The sequence below is a fragment of the Eublepharis macularius genome, chromosome 1 (genome assembly GCF_028583425.1).
Source record: "Eublepharis macularius isolate TG4126 chromosome 1, MPM_Emac_v1.0, whole genome shotgun sequence".
Classification (NCBI taxonomy): domain Eukaryota; kingdom Metazoa; phylum Chordata; class Lepidosauria; order Squamata; family Eublepharidae; genus Eublepharis; species Eublepharis macularius.
The window spans coordinates 237871747-237896743 of record NC_072790.1 but is presented as its reverse complement, the minus strand read 5'-3'; the positions used below and the strand labels follow the sequence as shown (position 1 = coordinate 237896743).

At 45.8% G+C, this 24997-nt stretch overlaps 1 protein-coding gene across 3 annotated transcripts in view; it reads right to left on the bottom strand.

The window, feature by feature from the left end:
- Nucleotides 1-24997, bottom strand: part of LOC129329083 (lysosomal acid glucosylceramidase-like) — a 58201-nt gene that overhangs the window by 7641 nt on the left and 25563 nt on the right. For 2 of the 3 annotated variants that reach the window (XM_054978505.1, XM_054978520.1), the window contains exons 1-7: nt 23625-23697; nt 14944-15089; nt 11036-11227; nt 7348-7494; nt 7096-7229; nt 4461-4633; nt 99-336 (exon numbers count right to left, since the gene is read on the bottom strand). In XM_054978505.1, coding sequence (XP_054834480.1) covers nt 99-336; nt 4461-4633; nt 7096-7229; nt 7348-7494; nt 11036-11227; nt 14944-15013 — 954 coding nt within the window. In that variant the 5' untranslated portion in view covers nt 15014-15089; nt 23625-23697. Of the gene's footprint in view, nt 1-98; nt 337-4460; nt 4634-7095; nt 7230-7347; nt 7495-11035; nt 11228-14943; nt 15090-23624; nt 23698-24997 lie in introns of those variants that run through there. The other variant, XM_054978513.1, reaches the window with a different exon arrangement.

Genomic DNA, 24997 nt, shown 5'->3' with positions numbered 1-24997 from the left:
TTCTTGTGCTTTTTAAAGCTGCGTTCCAGAAGCTGGTTTTCCGCTCCCCTTCCCTGTCCTTATAGAACGACTGCATACAAATAACCTGTGGTACTCACCACCTTTGCCCAGAAAGGCAGATGCACTCGGTTATCGTCCAAAACGATGAGGCGGATATCCTTGTGAGAGCTGTTCGCCAAGGCGGGGCCCAGATCTAGCGCGATGAAGTCACGCTGCTGCTCAGGGGTGAACCCCAAGCACTGGAAAGGATAATTTCTGATCAATCCAGCGGTAGGCTCGTTCTCAGCTGTTACCGCCCAGAACGTCAGATTGTGCTTGGCATACTCATCAAGGAACCTTGGGAGGGTGGGAGAAAAGGAGGGAGTCAATAAGACTTTGGGAGGTGGGGGGGGTCTCCTATTGCAAAGACATTGCTCTTTTCGGTCACACCTCCCTGTCTTAACGGTCATCATTCTATTCTTCCAGATTTGCCCCCCTCTCTTCTTTGTTCTCAACTCGTTCAGTTTCCCCCCCCCCGTACCTCATTTTGCTCACTTTTCTCCTATCTCATATGCCTTTTCTTGACTTTCATGACTACATTACTGCTTTTTTGTCTTAAATCTCTTATATTCCATTCTTTCTCCTTTCCCATTTGCCTTCCCCCTTCGCTGAGGCTTTCCTCTTAGCTAGACCTTGGGTCACTATTTTTGTTTTTCAGCCCCCTCCCTTCCTCTGGCTGATGCTTTGCGTTGGAACTTGGAACTTGCCACCTTCCAACAACCACACCACTCCCCTTTCCAATGGTTTAAAAACAAACCTCTCTTCTCCTGAAACTCTTAACTTCCACCCCTCCTTCCCATTTTCTTATTGCTTTTAAGTCCTTCCCCCTTTTCTTCCATATTGTCTCTTTTTAGATACAACTCATAAACAGGGATTTGTTTGGTTCTGACAATGTGGAGTAGGACCAGGGGGACTTAAGGCCTGTTCATCAAGCTCACCAGGTGGACTTGGGGCAGTCATGGGGTAGACAACCCTCTGACATGCATGCCAACAGCAGCTTACTGGACCATTTTGCTTGGCACCCAGGGCCAGATCTCTGCCCAAGCAGCCAAGTCACTGGCCTGTTGGGTCCAGCAATGTGGGAAAAGACAACAGGCATGGCTTATGCCAGTCATCGTCTCTCAGGCCTGCACAGCCTCCAGCCATGTCCAAGGTGAATCTCTGAGATGCAGGCAGTACCACTAGAGCCTCTAAGCATGTTTGGCCAAGTACAGCCCTCATTTCCTCTCTGTTTGCTGGCACACCAACTTCTTACAGGTAGACGTCCTGCACTTTTTAAATGCCTTCATATCGTTTCAGTTGCCTGCTCCTGGCCTGACTCATTTCAAAGGATAAAAACTGAGGAGAGACCATTCATGAATGCTGCCCTGAGGTCCTGGGAGAAGGCTCAGATTTTTTTTAAAAAACATAATAAATAACAGAATTATAATACAGTGGGATAAAAATCGGAAAGATAAATGTGATAGCATCCTGATTTGAGGCATTAAATCAATAATTTTAGGTGGGTAGAACAAAAGTTGAGCCCAGCAACATGTTAGAGACCACCACATTTTCCAGCTATCGTGAGTCAAAGCTGACTTCAATAAAAATAAAAACAATAAAATTTGATTTATATATCACCCTTCAGGATAACTTAATCCCCACTCAGAGTGGTTTACAAATGATGATTCCGCACACGTTGGATAATGCACTTCCAATCCTCTTTATAGATCATTTGGAACAGATTTTTTTGTGTGCGGAACAAAAAATCCACCTCAAACGATTGATAAAGTGCATTGGAAGTGCATTATCCAATGTGTGCGGAATCAAGCAAAGTGTGCCATTATTCTGCTCAGGACATTCGCCCTGTGAGGTGGGTGGGGCTGAGAGAGCTCTGAGAGAGCTGTGACTGACCCAAGGTCACCCCGCTGGCTTCAAGCGGAGGAGTGGAGAATCAAACCTGGCTCTCCAGATTAGAGTCCTCCTGCTCTTAACCACTACACCAAACTTGCTGTCATCGTATCTGACAAAGTGAGCTTTGACCTGCAAAATCTTATACACTGGGAAATTCTGTGGTGCTACTAGACTTAAATTTTGTTTTAAAAATAATTATTTTCATTAGCTAATTTAGCTAGTTTAGGGCTAAGGGTTGAAAACTCTGGCCTGTAGGCCCACAAACCTAGACACCTTAAAGCCATATTTGACATGGCATGGACATCCATCACCAAATTCTCCTGACATGTAATTTAACTGCAAACAGTCAGCCCCGTGATTTGAACTGGGGCCGTGGTGTTAGGGAAGTGGAAGGGAGGGTTAAACCCACACACAAGCAAACTGGTTCCGTGATCAAAAACCCTACTCCTACCTCCACCTGCTTTAAGCTCCAGTAGGGAACAAAAGACGGTGGTCTGCATTTTGCCTACCTTCACCATTTCCGAACATCTCATGTACATTTACAGATCTAAAACATTCTGCTGGTGCCATGCTGGGATGGGACCACAGGCAGCTACATCCAGATGTGAATACATCCTAGAGGATGTATTCTTCTGCTAAAGAGACCTTGTCTCTTCTCTAAGAAACCCAGTGGCTTGTACGTTAGCCTAGGGATCTTTCTGCTTCCAATGAAAATACTTTGAGCAGATACTGCACTCTAGAGAAATTTAGCTGTTGCTAGGGAAGCTGGAGCCTGAACTGCATCAGGTACTGCCCTGTGGACCAGATAAAGATAAAACAGGCAGAGGAGCAAGCTTCTAGCATTTACATCAGGCCTATCCAATGGCAGAAGCCTCTGTATAGCAATCTTGGACTTCCTTGGTGGTCTCCCATCCAAGTAGTAACCAAGGCTGACCCTGCTTAGCTTCCAAGATAGGGCTAGCCTGGGCTATCCAGGCCAGGGCACCTCATCCATGTATCTATTAGGATATATTCCTTCTTGAGCCTAAGGAGACGTCTGAGACCTGAATCCACAAGTATCCTAAGGAACCTGAAAGTCCATGTTCAAGATCCTAACTAAGCCCACAGAAGGCTCCGGCCTGCAGGATTGGAGCTCTCTTTGGTCTCTCTAACTGCTCTGAGGGGGGCTAGAAATCACCTCAGACTTGATGAATGGAGGTTTCTGACACCATGTTGTTCCTCCTCCTTCACTAAGACTTTCCTCCTAAGCCTGAAGAGTTCTGGGAGATGCCTCCCTGGCCTGCCGACTGGCCCCTTATAAAGGCCTATGACAGTTTCTGGACTCTCATGAGGCAGTCAGCTTTGCTGCCTCATGAGAGTCTCGTGCGAGTTTGGTGTAGTGGTTATGAGCAGCAGGACTCTAGCCTGGAGAACAGGGTTCGATTCCCCACTCCTCCACTTAAAGCCAACTGGGTGACCTTGGGTCAGTCACAGCTCTCTCAGAGTTCTCTCAGCCCCACACAGGGCGATTGTCATGAGGAAAATAATAACACACTTTGTAAACTGCTCTGAGTGGGCATTAAGTTGTCTTGAAGGGTGGTATCTACATCAAATATTGTTATTATTACTGCCAGACCTCTTTAGAGGCTATTATGTTCCCAATGCTGGCTGCACCTTAAAGAGGCCGGCCGGTGGTTCTGGAACCACTGGCGGAGAGACATGTAACCCTGGAGCTGCCAGTCAGGCCACAAACAGCCAAAAGATCAGCTGTAGGGCCCAATCCCTAAGGTTAGACTGAGCCAGCTCAGTCAACATACAGGGTTCTGGTTCTAGACAGAGAAGTTTAAAAACTGGAAATGTTGGTTGATATTTTTAAAAACATTTTAGAACCGAAAGTTTAGCATGTCTGATACCGGACAAACTGCCAGGGTAAGAGCTTTCCAAAACTGAGGTGCCACAGTCAAAAAGGCCCTGTCCTTTGTAGTTATCTACCTTGCCTCCGAAGGCAGGGGGAGAGAGAAACACAAATGATGACCTCAGTAAATACAGTGGACTTTTACAGGTCACCCAAGTCATAGACATACAATCCAGGAGAAATATTCATTTCCCGAGACCAGGGGTCCCCAACATGGTGACTGTGGGCACAGTTGAGCCTGCTGATACTTTTCCCGGTGTCTGCCAAGTGTTTCAGAAAGCAGATGGGGCCCAGTGGAGCTTTTGCACAGCAAGGCTTCAGATTGGCCATTGAAGATTTGATTGGCTGGGCAGATTTTGAAAAACATTACTTTGGCAGAAGCTGCTTCCACAGCACAAGGATCTTCACTGTGAATCTGAAGGTAAGCTGTGGCAGCCATTTTGTGGCTGGCTTCACCTCCTGTGGCAGCCATTTTGCGGCAGCCATTTTGTTGCTACGTCCACTACACTGTGTCAGAACTCCAAATATGCCCGCAGGCTTAAAATGTTTGGGGACTGATGAAAGTGCTTTGATGAACCTCCTCTGACCAGGAGAGACTGTACCCCTTCCTCCCCCCTCAACTCTGCCCATTTACCTGACAAAATAGTTGGCCCACGTCTTGTGAATTTTGTCACCTGCCTCCCCCTTCAGAGACCCTTTCCCAGTCCACTGGTTGTTGGTTTTCATCCAGGTGGGAGAAGTCCATGGACTGGCTATCAAGGAGATGGGTTTCTTAGACATGGCCTTGGCACGCTGGATAATAGGGATCTACAGGGAGACGGAAAGGGAACTAATGAAGAACGTCATGGGCCAAGAACAGCTGGGGTGAAGAGGATCCAGAACCCACCTGCATAGGTGGCTAATTTCAATCTATTGTAATTAAAATACAAATTAAAAAATCTGTCTGTCCGTGGCACATGTAAATCATCAGAAAATGAAGCTAGGAGTCTCAAACTCAGGTTCAGATGGTGGTGGGACTTGCAGTGCCAAAAATGGAGGGAATCAGACCCTTCTGGGCTACATTAGGTTCAGAAACCCACCCTTCATGCTATTTGCAATGGGACCTGAGGTTGTCTGTATGGGGCAGGCATAATGTGTCAGAAAATGAAGCTAGGCGTCTGAAATTTGGCCGTCAGCTTCAGGGTGATGGTTAGCAGTGACCAAAATGGAGGGAATTGAACCATCTGATCTGGGGCATCTTTCTGCTCTTTGCAATGGAAACGAAAGCTTATTCCTGAGAAGTCAGGAAAGTTCAGGAAGAGAGAATGGAAAAAATCCACTCTCGACTTCCCTGACCTGTCAGAGCCAGTGAGGTGTACTGGTTAAAGTGTCAGACTAGGCTCTAGGAGAACCAGGTTTAGAATCCCTTTTCCACCATGGAAGCGCGCTCGGTGACCTTGCACCAGTCACACGTTCTCAGCCTAGACTACCCCACAGAGCTGCAGAGAAAAAAACAGAGGTGAGAAGAACAACGCAACTGCTTCAGGTCCCAATTCAGGAGAAAGGTAGAGTACGACATTCTTATCAATCTAATTTCTGCCAGCGGCTTGCCAAAAAAGGATGATCGCTATTGCTTCCTCTTCATCCGATATTGCTGCATGCAGAAGAGAAAGAAGGAGCAGTGTAGTTCAGATTTTTTGGAATGATTTACATTCCACCTCTTAACCTAAAATGTGTGTTTCAAAAGAGAGGAGATACTGGGCATAGAGATGGCTCTGTGTGTGTGTGTGTGTGTGTGTGTGTGTGTGTGTGTGTGTCTGTGTCTGCCTGCCTGTGTCTGTAAAGAGGGGATAAAAAACACAGCAGTTTTACTACGATATATAATAAAATTGGACATTCAGCCAGTTATAAATATGGTCTGCTGACCTGCCGAAGGTCTGCCGACATGGAGATTGACCAGGGGAAGCTCCTGGCCAAAGCACACAGTTGTGCATCTTGGAGGGCCTGGCAGGTGAGTGTGTCAGCTCTAGTAGAGGTGAACCTATCATAACTTCAGGCAGTGGAGAAACATGCCTTCCTCCAAACTGAACACAGAATATAAGAGAGAGAAGGAAAAGGAAAAGCTGCGGAGAAAAGGAGTCAGAATGCTCGAGGATGAGCACGGTTAATGACCATCTGTCTGCTAGCCAGACAGGGCCAAAATGGGGACACTAGGGAAGAAGCTAGCGGCTTGGCCTGACTCCACGTAAAATTGTCCTGGCTTTCTTCCCTTCCAGAGCGAATGGCAGCTTGCGATGTGTGTGTGAGAGTGCGTGGGGGAGATTTCTGTTTGGCTTGCTTTTCATATTGTGCCACAGGGCCAAGCTACAAGTGACGAATGACACAGGTTGGACACTTGTCAGCTTCCCTCAAGTTTTGATGGGAAATGTAGGCGTCCTGCTCTTACAGCTTGGCTCTCCGATTGCTGTCCAATGGACTTTTCAACTGTCACTTGTCCAACATTCCACCAAGCTGCCTACATTTCCCATCAAAACTTGAGGGAAGCTGACAAGTGTCCAACCTGTGTCAGGCATAACTTGTAGCTTGGCCCTCAGTTTCATCATAAGCTGCCTCAAGCAGGACTCAGAAGAGACACAGAAATATCCTAATGTCCAGAGTCCACCTTAGCTCTCCTGGTCTTACCCAAAAAGTGTTGAAGCGTGCCTGGCCCCGGGTGTCAGGGCAACAAGGATCTACTCCATATTGGGGGTTCCTTGAGGGAATGTGGAGTTATGGAATGCCCAGCCCTGCCTTTGGCCCCAAGAGGCAGCTCCCTCCCAGCAGGTGAGGGGAGGAAAATGGGAGGCATGAACACTTCCCACAAGGTCTCCTCACCCTGGGAGAGGAGTGGGGAGTTCCCCATGAACAAGGCAGGACTGTCCTTTCCAGTGAGCCACTGGGGTAATGGCGCTTGCTGCAGTAAGTTGGGGCCCAGCTCTGGGCCTTCACCATTACCAGGAGGCGCTCTTAAAAGGGAGCCCGGACAGCCAAGAAAGAGGCGGGTGGCTGGATAGTCTCTTTGACAGCCCGCTATGGGGAGAGTCAAAAAGAGAGTAAAGGAGTAACATGCACCACACATCTGCTTCTAAATAAAGGGAAATAAATTAGGGGACCTGTTCGTGGGGTCACCAGTGTGTCTCATCTAAAAGGCAGTCAAAACAGTTGGGCGTCTCATGCCCCACTGGCAATTCCTCTCACTGCCACCACCCGCCCCTTCCATGCATGCACAGACGCTCCGCCACAATGCTCACTTTCATCTTGATGTCCTCCTCAACCAAAGTGAAGTTCTTGAGCTCGTAGTCATATGGCCAGTCATCATATGTATATGGCCGCGTGGAGAAGTCACAGCTCGCCATAGGGGTGCGTACCATGTTGTACTCGAGCCCTGCAAATGTGTATGTACAGAGGCGGGAATGAGGGAAGTAACTCTGACAGCTACATCCTTATATCCCCCCCCCCCAACTCATCGTCCTGCCTCCACCCTCCGATTCCCAAGCGTTCACCTTCCTCTGAGAAGTAGGAACGGAGCAAATTGTTCTGGGTACTCGGTGTTAGAGAGAGGATATTTATGGAGGCGGCGTCTGTGACGGAGCCACCAAACCCCTTCACCATCTGATACTGCTGTGTCGGTTCCAGAGCCAGGACAAGATCTGAAAGGAGAAGAGACAGGAAAGAGGATTGTACAATATCAGGTGAGAAACTGTTGGGTCAAGTAAGAGGAACATACAGAGCCAATCCACGTGAAATAATTTAAAACGGGTTGAACAGGGAACTCTGGGAATTGTAGTCCTGTAAAGGGAAAGCAAGCAGGTTCCAACAAAAAATTCTCAGCCGTGTCAACAAATTCCCAGGACAGGGGTCCCTAGTGTGCTCCCCGTGGGTACGATGGCACCTGCGGAAACCTTTCCTGGTACACCCCCAAGTATTTTTAGAATGTTAGCAAGACCAGGTGGGGCATTTACCTAGCAGGGCTTCTGACTGGCCACTGGAGATTTGATAGACTGTGCAGATTTTTTAAAACATAGCTTTGGCAGCAGCTGCCACCACTTGAAATGCACAACCAAAAAGTGGAAAACCACCCGGGAATAGTAAATAGTTAGAAAACCTCCTTTATCTATTCAAAGTGACAGTGCTCAATCAGTGCTCATAACTATACACTCATAAATACATACCCATAAATATACAATTTCAAGTACAAAGGAATAATCCAAGAGGGACAAACCACTCCCCTTCCGTGTTTACAAAGGGAGCAGGATAATAACTCTGAGTTCAAAATGCAAGGCAAGTGTCAGTATTTTTATGTCCTTTTTAGATGTAATTTTATGTCTTTTTTTCTTTTTGCAGAAATCTTCAGCTTGTTTCCTGAATAAGGGATCCACGAAGATGAATGCCCAAACTGAGGCCGGCTAGAACGTCAGGTTTCGTCTCACGGACTTCCTCAGGGGCGACCACGGATCACCATACAAGTCTTCGATTCTTTCCTTGAACCCAGAGTGTCACGCTGGCACGAGAATCTAGCGTGCCTTCTCCTGGTTCTAACTCTCTTATATAAATCTGATGTTCTAGCCGGCCTCAGTTTGGGCATTCATCTTCGTGGGTCCCTTATTCAGGAAACAAGCTGAAGATACCTGCAAAAGAAAAAAAGACAAGATATTAGAATATCATGAAAAGGACATGGGCGCTTACCTTGCATTTTGAACTCAGAGTTGCTATCCTGATTCCTTTGTAAACACGGAAGGGGAGTGGTTTGTCCCTCTTGGATTATTCCTTTGTACTTGAAATTGTATATTTATGGGTATGTATTTATGAGTGTATAGTTATGAGCACTGATTGAGCACTGTCACTTTGAATAGATAAAGGAGGTTTTCTAACTATTTACTATTCCCGGGTGGTTTTCCACTTTTTGGTTGTGCATTTCAAGTGGTGGTTTTGGTGTTGACCTATAAAGCCCTATGTGGACTGGGCCCAGCATATCTGCAGGACCGCCTCTCCCCATATGTACCCCAGAGGATGCTTTGTTCAACAAATAAACAACTGTTGGTGGTCCCTGGCCCAAGGGAGGCCCACCTGGCCTCGACCAGAGCCAGGGCCTTTTTGGTCCTGGCACCGACCTGGTGGAACTCTCTTGTCTGAGGAAACCAGGGCCCGGCGGGATTTATTATCTTTCCACCGGGCCTGTAAGACAGAGATGTTCCACCAGGCATATGGTGGAGGCTAGGCTGGGCCCCCACTGGCCACACTAAAGGTCTGTCCACCACCCCACATATGAGCCGGGACTTGAAAAGCAGTATTTTATCATCGCCATCTGAAGAGAAGCGGTATTGTATAAAGTTGTTTTAATGTTATTTGTATACTGTTTTATCTGTTTTAAACTGTATTTATGTAATTCGAAATGTTGTACTCCGCCCTGAGCCCGCCTGGCCGGGAGGGTGGACTAAAAATCTAATATAATAAATAATAATAAATAATAAATTTAAGTATGCTCAGATTTGGCCTGGTTGATAATTATGTATATTGATATCATACTGACTCTCTCTATTTGACCAAGATTGACCAAATCATTTTTATGATCATTAAAATGTCCAACTCTACTATATATTATATTATAATACGATTGTTAGCTCTTTTATTCCCATCTTACATGCATGTACACACACACACACACTCATAGAGCAGTCTTTCTGTCCACTTTTTCTTCTCTTTTGTTAACACACCTTTTAGGTTAAGAGACGGGGCTTCAATTAATATAACAAATCTTAACTGAAACCACTACTCCCACATTTTGCAAAAGCACATACTAGGTTGCCAAAACCAGTCTTTGGCACTTCTACCTGTGGCTTTTCTTGGAAGATTCTCCGTGCTCGCATAAGAAAGTCATACAACAACAGAAATAATTAACAGCTTTGTATCTTGCTTCAATAAAAAGTTATCTCGATAGGCATCAGAGTAATATCGCCTTAGGCCTGTTTTCTAACAGACCAGCAGATAAGCAGAGGCAGAGACGGCAGCCAATCATCTCTCCTGATCAGACTGAGGCCAAGCTGAGAACCCAATGACTCGAATGCCTTTTTTCTAACTGAGATTTGGGCATGAAATTTCGGCTAAAAACCATGGTAAAAAAATACAATCAAACTCACAAGACTGTAATAGGCAACTGGCATCCCACCTCTCTATATTTTGAGACTCTCTGCGTTCCAGGATTGGGTCTAAAAATACATTTGACATTGAAAATACATTTGATATTCATATAATATAATGAATCTCATTTTGCCTTTCAAGCTAACTTTCTCAGAGAAACAATGCTTGATTAGTAATTCCCCCTCAACTCAAAATACTTCTGATTGTTATTAAATAAATAAATTACAGGAGATGCATATTCATTTTTCAAAGAAAGCAATTACGAATTTTAACCCCATTGCCATGCGATGGCCCAGCAACCTAAATAACTCTGTTAGCATTTACGGGGCTGCAGGAGTCAGCCTTATGTATTTTTTTTCAATGATCATTTTTAGTAAATAGGATTTTCAGATACGAAGACTATTTTAACACATTAGAAAGTAACGTACACTGTAAATAACTTTGTTGATTTAACTATATACATAGATCAAACTCTTCTAACTTTAAAGGTATTTACTTTGCCTTTGTTAGTTTTGACATTGAGATATTTACAGATTAGGTTGGTTTTATGAATTAAGGATGGTTTGATATAGTTGATTGGAGTTTGTACTTCATTTTTGATTCCCCACTCCTCCGCTTGAAGCCAGTGGGGTGATCTTGGGTCAGTCACAGCTCTCTCAGAGCTCTCTCATCCCCACCCACCTCACAGGGTGATTGTCATAAGGATAATAATACACTTTGTAAACTGCTCTGAATGGGTGTTAAGTTGTCCTGAAGGGTGGTATATAAATCAAATGGTGATGATGATTTTAAAAATGAAGTTGATTTAGGATATATGTTTGTTGTAGGCTGTCCGTAATTTTTTCAATGATAAAATGGTTGTATGTTTGGAGTCTAGTATCGGTTTCTTGAGAGTCTAGTATCAGTTTCTTGAGAGTTAAGTAGTTCTGATGACCAGCTTTCTTTCCATTGGTCTGTTGTTATTACGAAACTGCAGTCTTGCTGCCATTTTACCTAAGCCTTAATTTTTGAAGTGCTTCAGGTTGCTCATGCACACCTAGCAAAAGCAGATACCTGGCTGGAAAGATCTGTCCTGAAACAGCCCTTGGCTCCGTGCCAGCCGCTTTCCGCTCTTGCCACTTTCATACTTGATGAAGAAACCGACCGGTGGGACGGAGACAGGGGCTTGGGTGTCGCAGTATGTGCTGTTGCACACACACACGATGGAATCACGGCCAAAATACTTCCGGTTGCAGGGACGGTCACCTGGATGGGATTAGAAGATGTGCAAGAGAAAAATCAGATTACTCCAAGCATGGGGGCTCAAGCATATAACCACTTTTGTGTACATATGCAGCTGTCTTCATCTAGCTCAGTACTGTCCTGCTTGGCCTGTCTGCCATCTTGGACTGAGAACTTTCCTAGCCCTACTGTGTGAAGCTCTTATGGGTGAGGGAATTGAACTGGGACCCCTGCAAAGCAAGTTTACTACCACTAGGGGTGCCAGCTGTGTGTTGGGAAATACCTGGAGATTTTGGGAGGTGGAACCTGATGAGGATGGGGTTTGGGGAGGGGCTGTAGTTTAGCAGGTTATAATGCCAGGGAATCCACCCTCCAAAGCAGCCCTTTTCTCCAGGGGAACTGATCTCTGTGGCCTGGAGAGCAGTTGTAATTCCAAGAGATCTCCAGGCCTCACCTGGAGGCTGGCAACCCTAATTGCCACTGAATTACAGCCTCATAGGAAGCTGCTTTACTTCCCCCTCCCCAGCACGTGATGAAATCCTTTTAACTGGTTACGCAAGACCAAATCTGAGATCTTCTGCATCAAAGCCTATGCTCTGAGGTCCTAAAATCCAACTACCCTGGAAAAGTAGCAACCCGGGTGAATTTGAGGGACCAGCTCTATCTCTCGCCTCACAAACTCAAGCATTTTATCTGTCTTCTAAACCTACAACCTACAAATTATTACTCTTTTTTTTTGGTAGCTCAGGATATTTTGAGACTTAAGAATATAAGAAGAGCCCTGCTAGGTTAGACTAACGTTCACTAAGCTTTGTGACCTCTTTTTGAACTACAGCCAATCAGATACCACCAAACATCTCAGAAAAGCAAGGCGTGGAAAGCAATTACGAATTTCAGCAATTACAAATTTCACAAAAGCAAGGCATGAAAAGCAATTACGAATTTCGACAGTTACAAATTTCACAAAAGCAAGGCATGGAAAGCAATTACAAATTTGGGCAGTTACAAAACTCACAAAAGCAAATAACTCTGTTAGCCAAGGAGCTACAGAACCAAACATCTCACAAAAGCTTGTCTTCTGCATCTGGCAGACTGCCTATGCCCATTCTTAGCTACCACTGTTGACAGTAATGGAGAGCCTGAACTCCATAAATTCCTCTCAATTGTTTATCAGAATTGCTGCACTCCAGTGTCTTGTTCCCAACAGCGTCTGTAGTAGCAAAATCAAAAAGAGTCCAGTAGCACCTTTAAGACTAACCAATTTTATGCTACAATAAAATTGGTTAGTCTTAAAGGTGCTACTGGACTCTTTTTGATTTTACAAGTAGGAAGGTAACTGTTCCCTCCTGTTGTCCCTGGACTGGAATCTATAATTCCAAATTACAGATTTGCCAGAAGTTACTAGTCTATCCATTCCCCTATACCTAATTTTTTGTCATTGGTACACTCAAAAGATCAATTTCTGTGCAGGTTTCTCACTTGGTCACCTGCCGACAATTCTCAGTTGCCATAGGCGATCAGGTGTTCATAATAAGGCTGCGATTTTTTAGTAGAAAAGCTTTAGACCAACTGAAAAATGTGCCCTTCTCCCCAATTAAATGGGAAGTTTTCTTTTTAAAAATGTTCATCATCGTCCCACAGATCTATCTATTTGCCCCACTGGGCAACTACAGTTCCTCTTCAGCTTGCCTGTAGGTTTGCTCCAGTTCAGCAAATAGCAGCTCCCAAGGGCCATTTAAGGGAGCAGGGGCATGTTTGCCAATGCCAAATGTGTTTTGGCCCTAAAGATTTGTGCTAAAGAAATGGATCTGAAGGGAGCAAATGAGGAGGCATCATATTTCCACTGCAAATGCGGCGAGGGAAAAACCCAGAACATTTCCCTCGCAAATGTGGCAAGGGAAAAACCCTTGCACAACCTGGAATTGACACAAGATTTTTCAGAGAAGGCAGACGGGCTTGTGAGTGATTACGAACTTTACTAGTGCATCTGCGGCAGGAACGAGAGGAAGCCGGGCAAGGTGGGGTGGGGAAGAAAGCAGCGGAGGAGGTGGTGTGTGGGAATACTGTTGAGAGGAAATGAAGCCATCAAGAAAAACAAAAAAGATACCCGTGGGTAGAAAAGAAGCCCAAAGCACCACACCTGGGGGATTTCCAAATGGGTCAAAACTTGATGGTGGAGTAAAGAGGCAAGACCCGATCTACAGGTCCCGGAGCCCAACAGAGTAGCCGATCCTACGTCGCAGGTTGCTCGTGAGCTGAGGACACGTACACAAAGGAACCTGCGTGGCAGCCAGCTTCCTGACTCGGCGCACCGGTGGCTGCTCTCCTCTGATGGATCTAGACTCGGGACCAAAACAGCCAGACAGCCCTATAAAAATTATGAGGCTTTGGCCTTTGCACACCCGACTTCTAAATTATCCATCAGCAGATCCAAGTGAATACTGGAAGTGGTTTTTTTTTTTAAAGGATAGACATTCGCCTTGATAATTTATTACGACGAGGCGTGAGGGACTTAAAGGAGGCAACGGCAAAGTGCAGTACATTCTCCTAGACCAACGGAAGAACAAACCCGGCACTTGCCTAGACCTGTTGCCACCACAGCGCTCTGCAAGCTACCTTCCAGGTCCTTTCCAGGGCAGAAAGGTGCCTGAGCAGGTCATTTGATCCCTCTTGCTTTGTACGGGAAAGCCAGAGCTCAAGTGTTTCCACCGCCTCTGCTTAAAGATTCTAAAAAGGGAACGTCCCATCCCCACCCCTCGGTAACTGGCTTTATTGATGAATTGTTCTATTTATTAGGTACTTTCTCTTAATGTTCCATTGACATCTACCTTCCACTAATAATTAAGAGTGGGGGCCCACTCTTCTTTTTCAAGTTACAGGGTTGACGATTCCCCAATGGCTTGTCCATCGTCATACGTCTCTCTCTGTACCTACGTGACAGCGACGTGAAGACTTTCTCGCACGAGATGGAATAGTGTGAAAAAGTTATAATCATTACGAGCTGTCAGGTGTAAACCAGTGTTCTACTATGTACAGGTGAATACCACAACCAGGGGAACATATGTGATGGTTGGGTTGGTATGGGAAGAGATTAAAAACATGCTAAAACCGATGTGGTATGGACCCGCTACCTCCAGACCAAAACACCCGACATGGTGGAAATTCATAATGCGTCGTAAGACTGCTAGATCTACTCTTGCTGTCTGGAGCTGGAGAGAACAAACGTTTGCCCTTTTCCCTAGAGCAGCCCAGATATCTGAAGAAATCACACCCACCCACCCCAGTCTTCTCTTTTCCAGGTTAAACATAGTAAGTTCTTTTACCTTTCCTCATGTTTCCCAGGCCACCAACCATCTTTGCTGTCCTCTTCTACTGATTTGTCTCCGTCATTCCTAAAGAGTTGGAACTAGAACTGGATGTAGGACTGCAGGTTAAGTCTGACCAGCCCACGGCAGAGTGGAACCCTTCCTTCTTGTGACCTGGACACTGTGCTTCTATTGATGCAGCCCCAAATCGCATCCGCCTTTTTTCTCGGCAGCTGCCAACTCGCGTTTGGCTTGTAATAGACTACAATCTTGAGACCTTTTTGACATGTACCACTACCAAACCAAGTGTTACCAAGGCCCCCTCTGGTTTCATTCCCCCTTCGGCTTCTCTTACCCTCCTCCAGTCCTTTTGTCATTGCATCTATATGCTCTTCCACTGACATCTCACATGGATGCCGCACGTGCTGTCCTCACCTGTCACTCCGTGCACCATCTGGAGAAAGAGGAACCACCAACCGAGCAAGCTGGTCCATTTGGATGGCATCGTCTCACCAGTTACTCTCTTGGGGTCAGCACAGCACTGAATTCCAAAGATGGAGGTAGGGGGAAGAGCTTCGCGCCTGCAGGAGTAAGAAAGATGTTAGGCTAGTGTCTCCAGTCGGAGAATGCTAGGGAATCCCCGCAAAAGAAAGGATGTGACTTCACCTGTGTAAATATAAAGACTAAGTTTCAGTAGTCCAATTTGTGTAATTTTCAGAATGGAGAGAACCATGCTAATCGGGCAATGGTACAGGCAGATTTCTGCATGGAATATCCACTTGATTTGGAGGGGGGAGAAGCATACACCCCTTCTCCACCAGATAAATGGTTCACTGCCTAAGCACTTGCTGAAACTTTTAAAAGTCTTTTAATTAGAGAATGCCAATACTGCCTGCATGCTCAAATAGTATTCAAGGCAGCATGCGAAGAACAATAAAAATTAAACCCATTTTGCAAAAAAAAAAAAAACACCCAACCACCCCTACAAAACACAAAAGAAACATCTGAAAACAAGAGTAATGATTACAATTGGTCAAAAAAGCAGCAACAAAGAAGCAGAAGGAATGACCCAAAAAGTAAAATACAAAATCAACAATCAGATAAAAAATAGATCGGGGGATCCGTTTACCGAACTCCCTCCAGAATAAAAGGGCTTCACTGATATCCGGAAGGCCACAAACCGGGGAGGAGGTAGGGATAAAGTGAGCCTCCTAGGGCATGCAAACCACACATGCTACTGACGGACAAGGAAGCAATTGTATTGTCCGGCATAACATTACTCATGAGTCAGCGGAAGGCCAGAATGTGCTGGTGCTGGACTCTTTCCCCCCGTAATCCAAGACAGCCTCCGTCCTACGCGTATCTGAGATCCGGAGGTGCAGAAATGTTGTCCAAGGACATTTCCTCCAAGCAATTTCGGACCCCCACTCCCACCCAAGCAGACAGACATAAGCAAGTTCAGTCTGTAAGCCCCACCTCATTTATCTGCCCTCTCCCCCAAATTCCCCCCATACGGTTCTCAATTCATACTCTGCCCAAGCCGAACTGCCTGGATCCAGGTTTTCTCTGTACAATAGCAATAAACGGAGAAGAGAACAATGTAAGGCAGGGTATAAATGTAAGGCAGGGTATAAATATAAAAATTAATAAATAAACAAATACATAACAACTTGTGCAGATTGCAAGGCTGGCTCAAGCTATTTTGTCTCCCCCCATGAGGCACAACCATAGGAACGTAAGCAGAGCCCCGCAGGATCGGACCAGTGGCCCATCTAGTTTGGCATCCTGGAGGGCTCATCTTGTTTGGCATCCCGGAGGGCCAAACGAACAGGTCAAAGAATTAATTTAATTTATTGGATTTATACTCCGCCCTCCCCACATCAGTGGGCTCAGGGTGGATAACAACACAATTTAAAACATTATATAAACACACACACACACACACAGAGCAAAGGAACAAGGCAGCACATAATTTGATTTGGATGTTCCATACAGCAGTTCTTCCCAGAACAAAAGTATAAAAAGATGGACAACGACATTGCGTGGGAGGGCATATGGTTTAAACCCACCCACCCCGCCTAGGGGGGAGCACCGCCTAGCATCAACCATATGCCTGGCAGAACAACTCCGTCTTACAGCCCCGGTGAAATGTTAACAAGTCTTGCCGGGCCCTGGTCTCATGAGACAGAGCGTTCCACCAGGCTGGGGCCAGGACCGAGAAGGCCCTGGCCCTGGTCGACGCCAGGCAGGCCTCCCTAGGGCCAGGGACTTTTAATAGATGTCTTCTTCTAATGCCTCCTCCCAGCACTGACATGCAGAGGTTAGCTGCCTCTCTATATGCCTCCTCTGGCATTGCCACCAGTTGGCACCCAAAGGCATTGCCCAGAGGGCTCCGCTTGGGCCACACCCAGGTGGACCCAGTAGGCAATGCTTGCCCCCTCCAGGCTTCTGATGGCCAGAGGGCAGCCAAGTGTCCTCCCGATCGCGCTGCCCCAAGCAGTTGCTTGTTTGACTTGACCCAAACATCGGCGAGGGGTAGGGGGAGCAAAGAAGCATGGGATAAACAATTGGGAAAACTTCTCCTGATCCAAATCTCCTCCTCGATCCAAATCTTGATTTACAAATAACTTTTTTCTGCATATCTGGGGAGGAGGGGTGAAATCTAGTGGTCCTTATCACCTGATGGAGCCCACAAGGTAGAACAAATCATGTATTTTTTTTAGAAGTATGATGTTTAGGTTGGCTTTAGGTAGCGTAACAGGATGGGACAGAGGGGATTTCTGCCTGTGGGCTGGCGGTGGCGTTCGGGGTAGCTTAGAAGTAAGTTCCCTGTGGGTCAAAGTTAAACCACTGCTTTTCAATATAAGCACATTTTAAAAATTACAGTAAGGAGACGTCTACAGCAAGGTCAAAACCTGCGCAGAACACACACACCAAAATATGACTGCATGCCTACCCGACCTCACCTCATTGAGAGGATAACATGGAGGAGGGGAGAATGAGATGGTATGCCACTATGGGTCTCCATGGGGCCATACTAGGGATCCCAGATCCCCAGGTGGGGGTGGAAGATCCCCTGCTCCTACCCTCTGCCCCTTGCTTCCACTTACCTGGCCGGTGTGTGGGAAAGACACGGGGACAGACCTCCCGGGGCAGCATGACAATGACACTCTGACATCATCACACAGCCCCAAGAGCACATGTACATTTCACAGCGGCTGGCCCAAACGGGCTGAATCAGGCCTGTTGCGGGCTCAAATCGCCCCAATTCAAAGCACGCGCGAGCACCTGCACAATGATGTCATTTGGAAGTGATGTCACTACACAGGTGTTTTGCGAGAGGAACTGACATGAGCTGGGCCCGCCCAAGCTGATAGCCCAAGCACTAACACGAAGCCAAAGGAGTGTTCAAGATTCAAAAGCCGGGTCCAGTCTGTAGTCAGAGCACAAGGTAAATGCCAGGGGTGTGTCCAGGATCCAAAAGCCAAGCCAAATCCAGTCCGTAGGTCAGAGCACGAGGGTATCAAGTCAAGATGCAGGCCAGAGCAAGATGCAAGGAACCAGGAAGTGGTTGCAGGTAATCGACACGTTGCTTCCACGCCTGGCAGTTTCTCCAGACTGGCTTTTATAGCCAGGCGTGGTTTTCAGCCAGCTGCTGGGGATCCATCCTGATGCTACTCATCATCGCTCTCCAGCAGCTGGCGTCGGCTCAGGAGATGAGCACTGCGCCGTCTCTCCTGCAGTTCCAATCTCTGGCGTTGCCTGCGGCGTTCTTTGGGCGTGGGTGAACCTGGGTGTGGGTGTGTGTGTGTGTGTGGAGGCCCTTGGCTGTGCTGCACCTGTAGCCTTGGATGTCCCTGGCTGAGCTTCCCCTGTGGCTTTGGGGCCAGAGGGTGCTGGTGCCTCGGCTGCTGGCTGTAAGCTCTGATCAGCCAGCAGCTGTTGCTCCTGATCACCAGCTTCTGCTGAGTCAGGGCTAGGGCTGGCTACGCAGAACGCTTCTTCTCCTGAGGAGTCCTGGCGGGCTACACGAGGCTCCTCTCCTCCGGAGGAGACCTCACCCTCACTGAGTCCAAACTGGGCCATAACAGGAACACAGAGAAGATGAGTGCTGGGTTGTCTCCCCCACCAGGAGGGTAAGGGGACCTGGCTACCCTGGGCAGAACAGTAGGGTATACAATAGGTTTCAGGCGGGTAGCCGTATTAGTCTGTAGCAGCAGAACATGGCTCAAGCCCAGCAGCACCTCAAGGACCTGCAAACCTTACCAGGGCATAAGCTTCCGACAGTCAAAGCTCACTTCATCAGATACAAATGAGAATGAACGCCTATTACCTCTTAAAACCAAACTGCACCTGATAGGGACATAGGATTCTTACTTTGTTATAGATGCTAATTTCTGTATTCCCCACCTCTACGCATATCTCCTCAGCTGTAACCAAGCTCTAGCCAACCAGGTTTTGCATTGTGCCTCTGCATCTTGACTTCAACTGGGCCACGTTGGTCATACTCTTCCTACCTTCTAACTAGGGTTCCCAGGTGCCTGCTGGTGGCGGGCAAACTCCCAGGGGTACGCACACGCGCTCCCAACTGACATGGTGACATTACTTCCGGAAGTGACGTTGTCACACCGCCTGCAGGAGCATTTCCATGCTTCATTTGGGACCACTTTCGCGCCCAAACGGGCCAAATCAGCCCCCTGCGGAGAGCGGGAGTGCTTGCGCAGCCGACGTGGTGACATCATCACACTGGCTCTGGGGTGCACGCGCAAAGGAAGACCACATGCTAGGCACAAGGGAAGTCCAAGGTACTCCACCCTCCCGACGGGAAGTGAGGGATACCTGGCAATCCTACTTCTAACCTGGAGATAACAGCTGGTGGATCTTCATCCTCATTTGTTATCTGACAAAGCGACAGGAAAGCTTATATCCTGGGAAACTTGTGTGCAGAAGAGATGCTGGACGCCACAGAGGGTGAGTGCCATGTTCCCAGTCCCCCGCCGGGGGACTAGAGGGACCTGGTAACCCTAGTATAGGCCAACATATGGGTAAATCCTAACTGGTAAGCTGTACCTTATCGCAGGCCTTGCTAGGCCCAAAGTGAGCTCTTAAAAATGACACACAGCTTTAGAGAGAACGTTCTGCATCCGGCTGCCAAAGTCAATCAATCGAGGTTTGTTTGACTAGTCCAGGCAGAATATTTGGTCTGAACAGTGTCAAAGTATCCCACAGTTAGCATTGGACTGAACATGGATTTGGGACCAGCCCAGAAACGGGGGACCATTTGAGCAATGAAAATGCTTTGTTTTTCTTCTGTAATCATTTGAACATATATTTTCCCTATTATTTCATTAAATGGTTTTGAAAGAGAGAACAAGCTGGGGTGGGGGGGAATCTTAAAACTGAAGACTTAGATTATATCTACATGGGTGTTTAAGTCATTTTAAGAAAGGCTGAAAATCACAGGGTCCAGTTGGATCAATAGTAAAAGGGTTGGAACAAGTGGCTATTGAGAGAGAATCTGGCAAATGCTAGAAGAATGCTGCCAGAGGAAAATATAACAAAACAGAGTTGATTTGTAAATAAAGCTTCATAAGTTTCGGGGGGAGGGGGGGGAGAAGAGTCCCATTTACATTAAATACTATCTTTTAAAGTAATAAAATTCTTTCCCTCAAGGTTCTACAATTAAAGGGATGTGATGTTGGTGGACCAGGTTAAACTGGGAGTTAGAGAACTGAAGAGCGTAATTAATAGGGAGTTCTCCTTCCGAGATGCTAAACAGCCAGATAGATAGTTTCAAACAAAGATGTGTAGATATTAAACTTTTTTTCCCCTAGAGTGAAATCTGAAATTGTAAAGAGCACTACTTCCCCCTTGCGTCTGAAAGATCTTCATATTTTATAGCCATTCCTTTTCTATGTCTGGTCTATAATATGGCCTCTGCCGATTTTTGTTTCATTGTTTGTTAAATCTGGTTATGATAGATTTATTATTTTTTAAAATCTGGTGAAGGGAATACTCTTTGGGAACTAGGAACACATAGGATAGCTCTCATGCTTTTAAAAGGCTGCTAAAATGGCTCTTGTCAGAAGCCATTTTAGACCAATGCAAGATCAAAATTCAGAGATAATCAGAGAACAAAACAGAGATCAGTTCCCTCTGAAGAAAACAGTTGCTCCGGAGGGTGGATGGTACAGAATTATACCACACTGAGGCCCCTCCCATCTCCAAACCTGGCCCTCCCCAAATCTCCAGGAATTTCCCAACCTAGAGTTGGCAACCCCAGAATACCAACAGAAAATATTGTACCATTAAAAACAGAGTTTGTATTTTTAAAAAATTAAAAACAGAGTTTAAAAGACAGTTAAATCCAGAGCATGTGCAGAGCATATCGGTATAACCAGAAACACAAAACCACGGAATATTACAAATATAATGCAGGTGCAATGCAAAAATGGAGACATGGATCTCCGAATATATATATGTAGCCCATATAATGTAGTAATAATAACAACAACAACATTCGATGTATATACTGCCCGTCAGGATGACTTAATGCCCACTCAGAGCGGTTTACAAAGTATGCTATTACTATCTCCACAGCAACAATCACCCTGTGAGGTGGGTGGGACTGAGAGAGCTCTGAGAGAGCTGTGACTGACCCAAGGTCACCCAGTCAGCTTCAAGCGGAGGCGTGGGGAATCAAACCCGGCTCTCCAGATTAGAGTCCCGTGCTCTAACCACTACACCAAACTGTCTCCTGATAAGTTATCAAGATAACGTTTCCTGATAATGTATCAGGAAATTCCCCAAACAACAGTTTTTCAGAGTGAAGTATGCTGGCCTGATTCAGTCTTTTATCTCATGTAAGAGGTAGCATTTCAAGGCTTTAATTTAACCCGTGAGGGGCCAACAAACTTTGGGATACCTACAAGTAACCTAACCTTCAATCAAATAAGCATAGATGCAGAGGAGTTAGCCGTGTTAGTCTGTAGTAGCAAAATCAAAAAGAGTCCAGTAGCACCTTTAAGACTAACCAACTTTATTGTAGCATGCATCTGACGAAGCATGCATCTGACGAAGAGAACTGTGATTCTCGAAAGCTTATGCTACAATAAAGTTGGTTAGTCTTAAAGGTGCTACTGGACTCTTTTTGATTCAAATAAGAATAGATCTTAAGAACAGCATATATAGAAACTGGAACATACTGTACAATGTTTCTATGTGTGCCGAGAAAACCTAATTATTTCATTCAAAAGAACATCCAACTTGAAAGATCAGTTGGTACAGAGCAGCATGTATAAGCCTGTAAATTCCCGACATATTCGGTTGTGATCTTGAGGAAACTCTTTGTTTCTGCACATTCACAAGCACTGTTAAAAGTTTCATCAAACCAAATGACAAGAAACGATTCGTTCTAAACTTCACCACGTCTAACTCTCATAGGAAAGTTTCAGGCAAGTAACCATGTTGATCTGTAGGAGAAGAGAGCTAGATTCAGGCTCGGTAGCACCTTAAAGATCAACTAGATTTCCACTGTATGAGCTTTCAAGAGCCAAAGAGTTCTTGTATCTGACAAAGAGTGCTTTGACTCTCCAAAAACTCATACCCTGGGAATCTGGCTAGTCTCTTCTTGAATCTTGCTCTCACAGGGCAGTGTATATTCTATGTTTACTTATATGTACCCCCCTGGTTCAACACTTTTTAGAACCCAACCATAGTTCAACAGATTTTAAATCTTCTGGGCTGTTTTCAAATCTGAATGCCGCAAGAATAAAGTGATATTGAAAACAGAGGTCGAGTGGATTCTTAAATTAACAACATTGGTCCCTCATGGATTAAATGAAACTCTGGAAGGTGGGTTAGGCTGAGATACTGGGCCAAGGTCACCGAGCAAGATCCATAGCAGAGCGGGGAATCCTAGAGCAATATCCACTTCCCTTAAAATACTGTAAGCAACTTACAAATTAACATGACCTGATGCTCAAACAAACAATGTGAGACTTAACAGAGGAGGGGGCCTAAAGAAAAATTATTTATTTTTAAAAATGATTACCCTACCTTTCCCCAACTGGCCAATGCATTAACATTCAATGGAACTTTTCCAGCAACATAATGCCTCTGAACATACAAAGAGTGCCATTTCAGGGGTGCCAGGTCCAGGTTGGGAAATGCCTGGAGACTTTGGGGTTGAAGTCTGGAGAGGGCAGGGTTTGGAGAGGAGCAGGTATAATGGCATAGAGTCCACCCTCCAAAGCTGCCGTTTTCTCCAGGGGGGGCTGGTCTCTATGGCCTGGAGATCAGTTGTAATTCCAGGAGATCCCCAGCCACGACCTGTAGGTTGGACAACCCTACGTACTGAATAACTGGAGTCGTACTCCATGGCCAACCCAGACCTTAGGACAGGACCAAGATGGTATCTGGAGGGTTTAAAATCACACGAGATCAAACATTTTTAAAGGATATATGTTGCTCCACGTTTGCCAAATACAGAAATCTGTTTTTTTACTTACTTTCTCCTTTTTCTTTGACCACCAGTTCAGAACTGCACACGTTTGTCTTTGGATATGCACAAATCTGATGCTAAGCAGCACGTTCTGCATAGAACCGCATGTCAGGAAACTGCCCCAAATGATTTAAACAAAATCGGCAGCGGCTTAAGCCGAAACAAAAGACCGAAATAGCTTTTCTATTCATTGCCACGCGGCTATTGCCAAGGAGGAAATCTAAATATCACAAAGAATAACAACATCATTTAATTGTTATTATAGGGTTGGATCCCAAGCTTATTTTCTGCCGGCAGAAGGACATTCCCACCAGCAGAGGAGGAAAAGAATTTCAGCAAATTCCCAACTCTTTCTGCAGACGCACACATCGTCGTCGTCGTCGTCTCGCTTGGTATTCCTGGCGAGGGGCTGATCTATGGGGAGCAGAGTTTTGGATATTTGAAAGCGGGAAGAGCTTCCAGGCCAATCTAATTCTAAATATGCATCATTCTCCCACCACAGGTGCAAAGAGGACCCCCGGAAATGAGAGTTTACCGAAGGTCTCACCCAGCAAGAAAACAGGAGATTTGGGAACCAGCAGAATTCAGGAGGAAGCTTTAACTCATCACCCACCTGCTGCCCTTTAGTCCTCTGCTCCTGAGTAGCCGTTTGGCCCTTGCACAGTCCCTTCATCGCCGTTCCTGTCCTCTGGCCCTGGGGGAGTTAATCTGCACAGCTAACTCACACGCCTTCTTTCTATATTTCATATCACTTCCTTTTCTAGGTCTAGCGACATTCCTTTCTACACCCTGTCCGTGTCATAACCTCCTGTCACTGCTGAGTCCGTCATGCTTCTACACGCCCTTTTAAAAAAACCTGACTTCTTTGCCTTCTGCGATATGAAGCAACAAGGCTGAAAACTGAGGTGGGGGCGGGGGGTGTAAATATTAGAAGAACACATAAACCACTGGTACAAAATGTCTATTTAGAAGCTGAGCAATCAAAGAATGTTCCCAAAGCACTTCAAGAATCTTGTTTTTTGAGGAACAACCTAAAAGGAGGAGCAGAAATAGTCAAGCTTTTAAATTATTGTTATTAGGGACGCAAGGTATATTAATAAGCTAAAAAAATTCTGAGCAAATAAAAAGGCACGCCTCTATTCACTGGACAACATTTTTTACAAGAAAATGTTTATTTTTAAAAATGCAAGAAGGTATTTTTAAAATACAAGGTGGTAAATTGTACCTAGGAAAAGGCATTCATTTCATTCTCACACAGGAAGGAGTGCCTCTGCCACCAACTTGGAAGAGGAATGCCTCCTCTCCTATATCAGAAGGGAGGAAATTCCTCTTCTAAGAAAGGGTTTGCACACACAGAGTTGTGGTACATAGCTTTCCTAACACATACCCATAGAGGTCATTTATTGCCCAGAAAGAAAAACAAAATAGAATTTCAATGGAACTTCCCTCCCTGATCGCCTGGAGACAGTTTTTACTCACCCATGGCAACCAACCACACAAGTATAAACTGGGTAGATTCCTTCATAAAACGTACTGCAAATGCTGTCTCCAAAAATAATCAAGGCTGTAAGCCAATTTCTGTGAATCCTACGATTCTACATTTGCCCAGGATTTGGACACTAAACACAGCCTTTTGAGAATCTGTCCCAAAGATCCCAGGGGTGCTCTTTTGTTAAAAACCTTAAGTTGAACAGGTTTACTCACCTGCAAGCACAAAAAAAACTCTCGCAACTTATTGGTTAACTGCAGTGAAGGCTGTGCTGGCTAGCAAATGCGGTGAGAATCACGGTTCTTCTGAGGTTTAGGGATTAGCTCCCAAATGCCACCAGCAAGATCAGAGGCAGTGACACCCCATTGTGCTTAGATCCACCTCCAGCTGAGAGATCCTTACTCACAGGGGCCAAAGGCAGCAACCAGGCTCCCTTCCAGCAAGCCAGGATCCAAACTTCATCTCTCAGAACATTTTATATATATACATACAGGGGT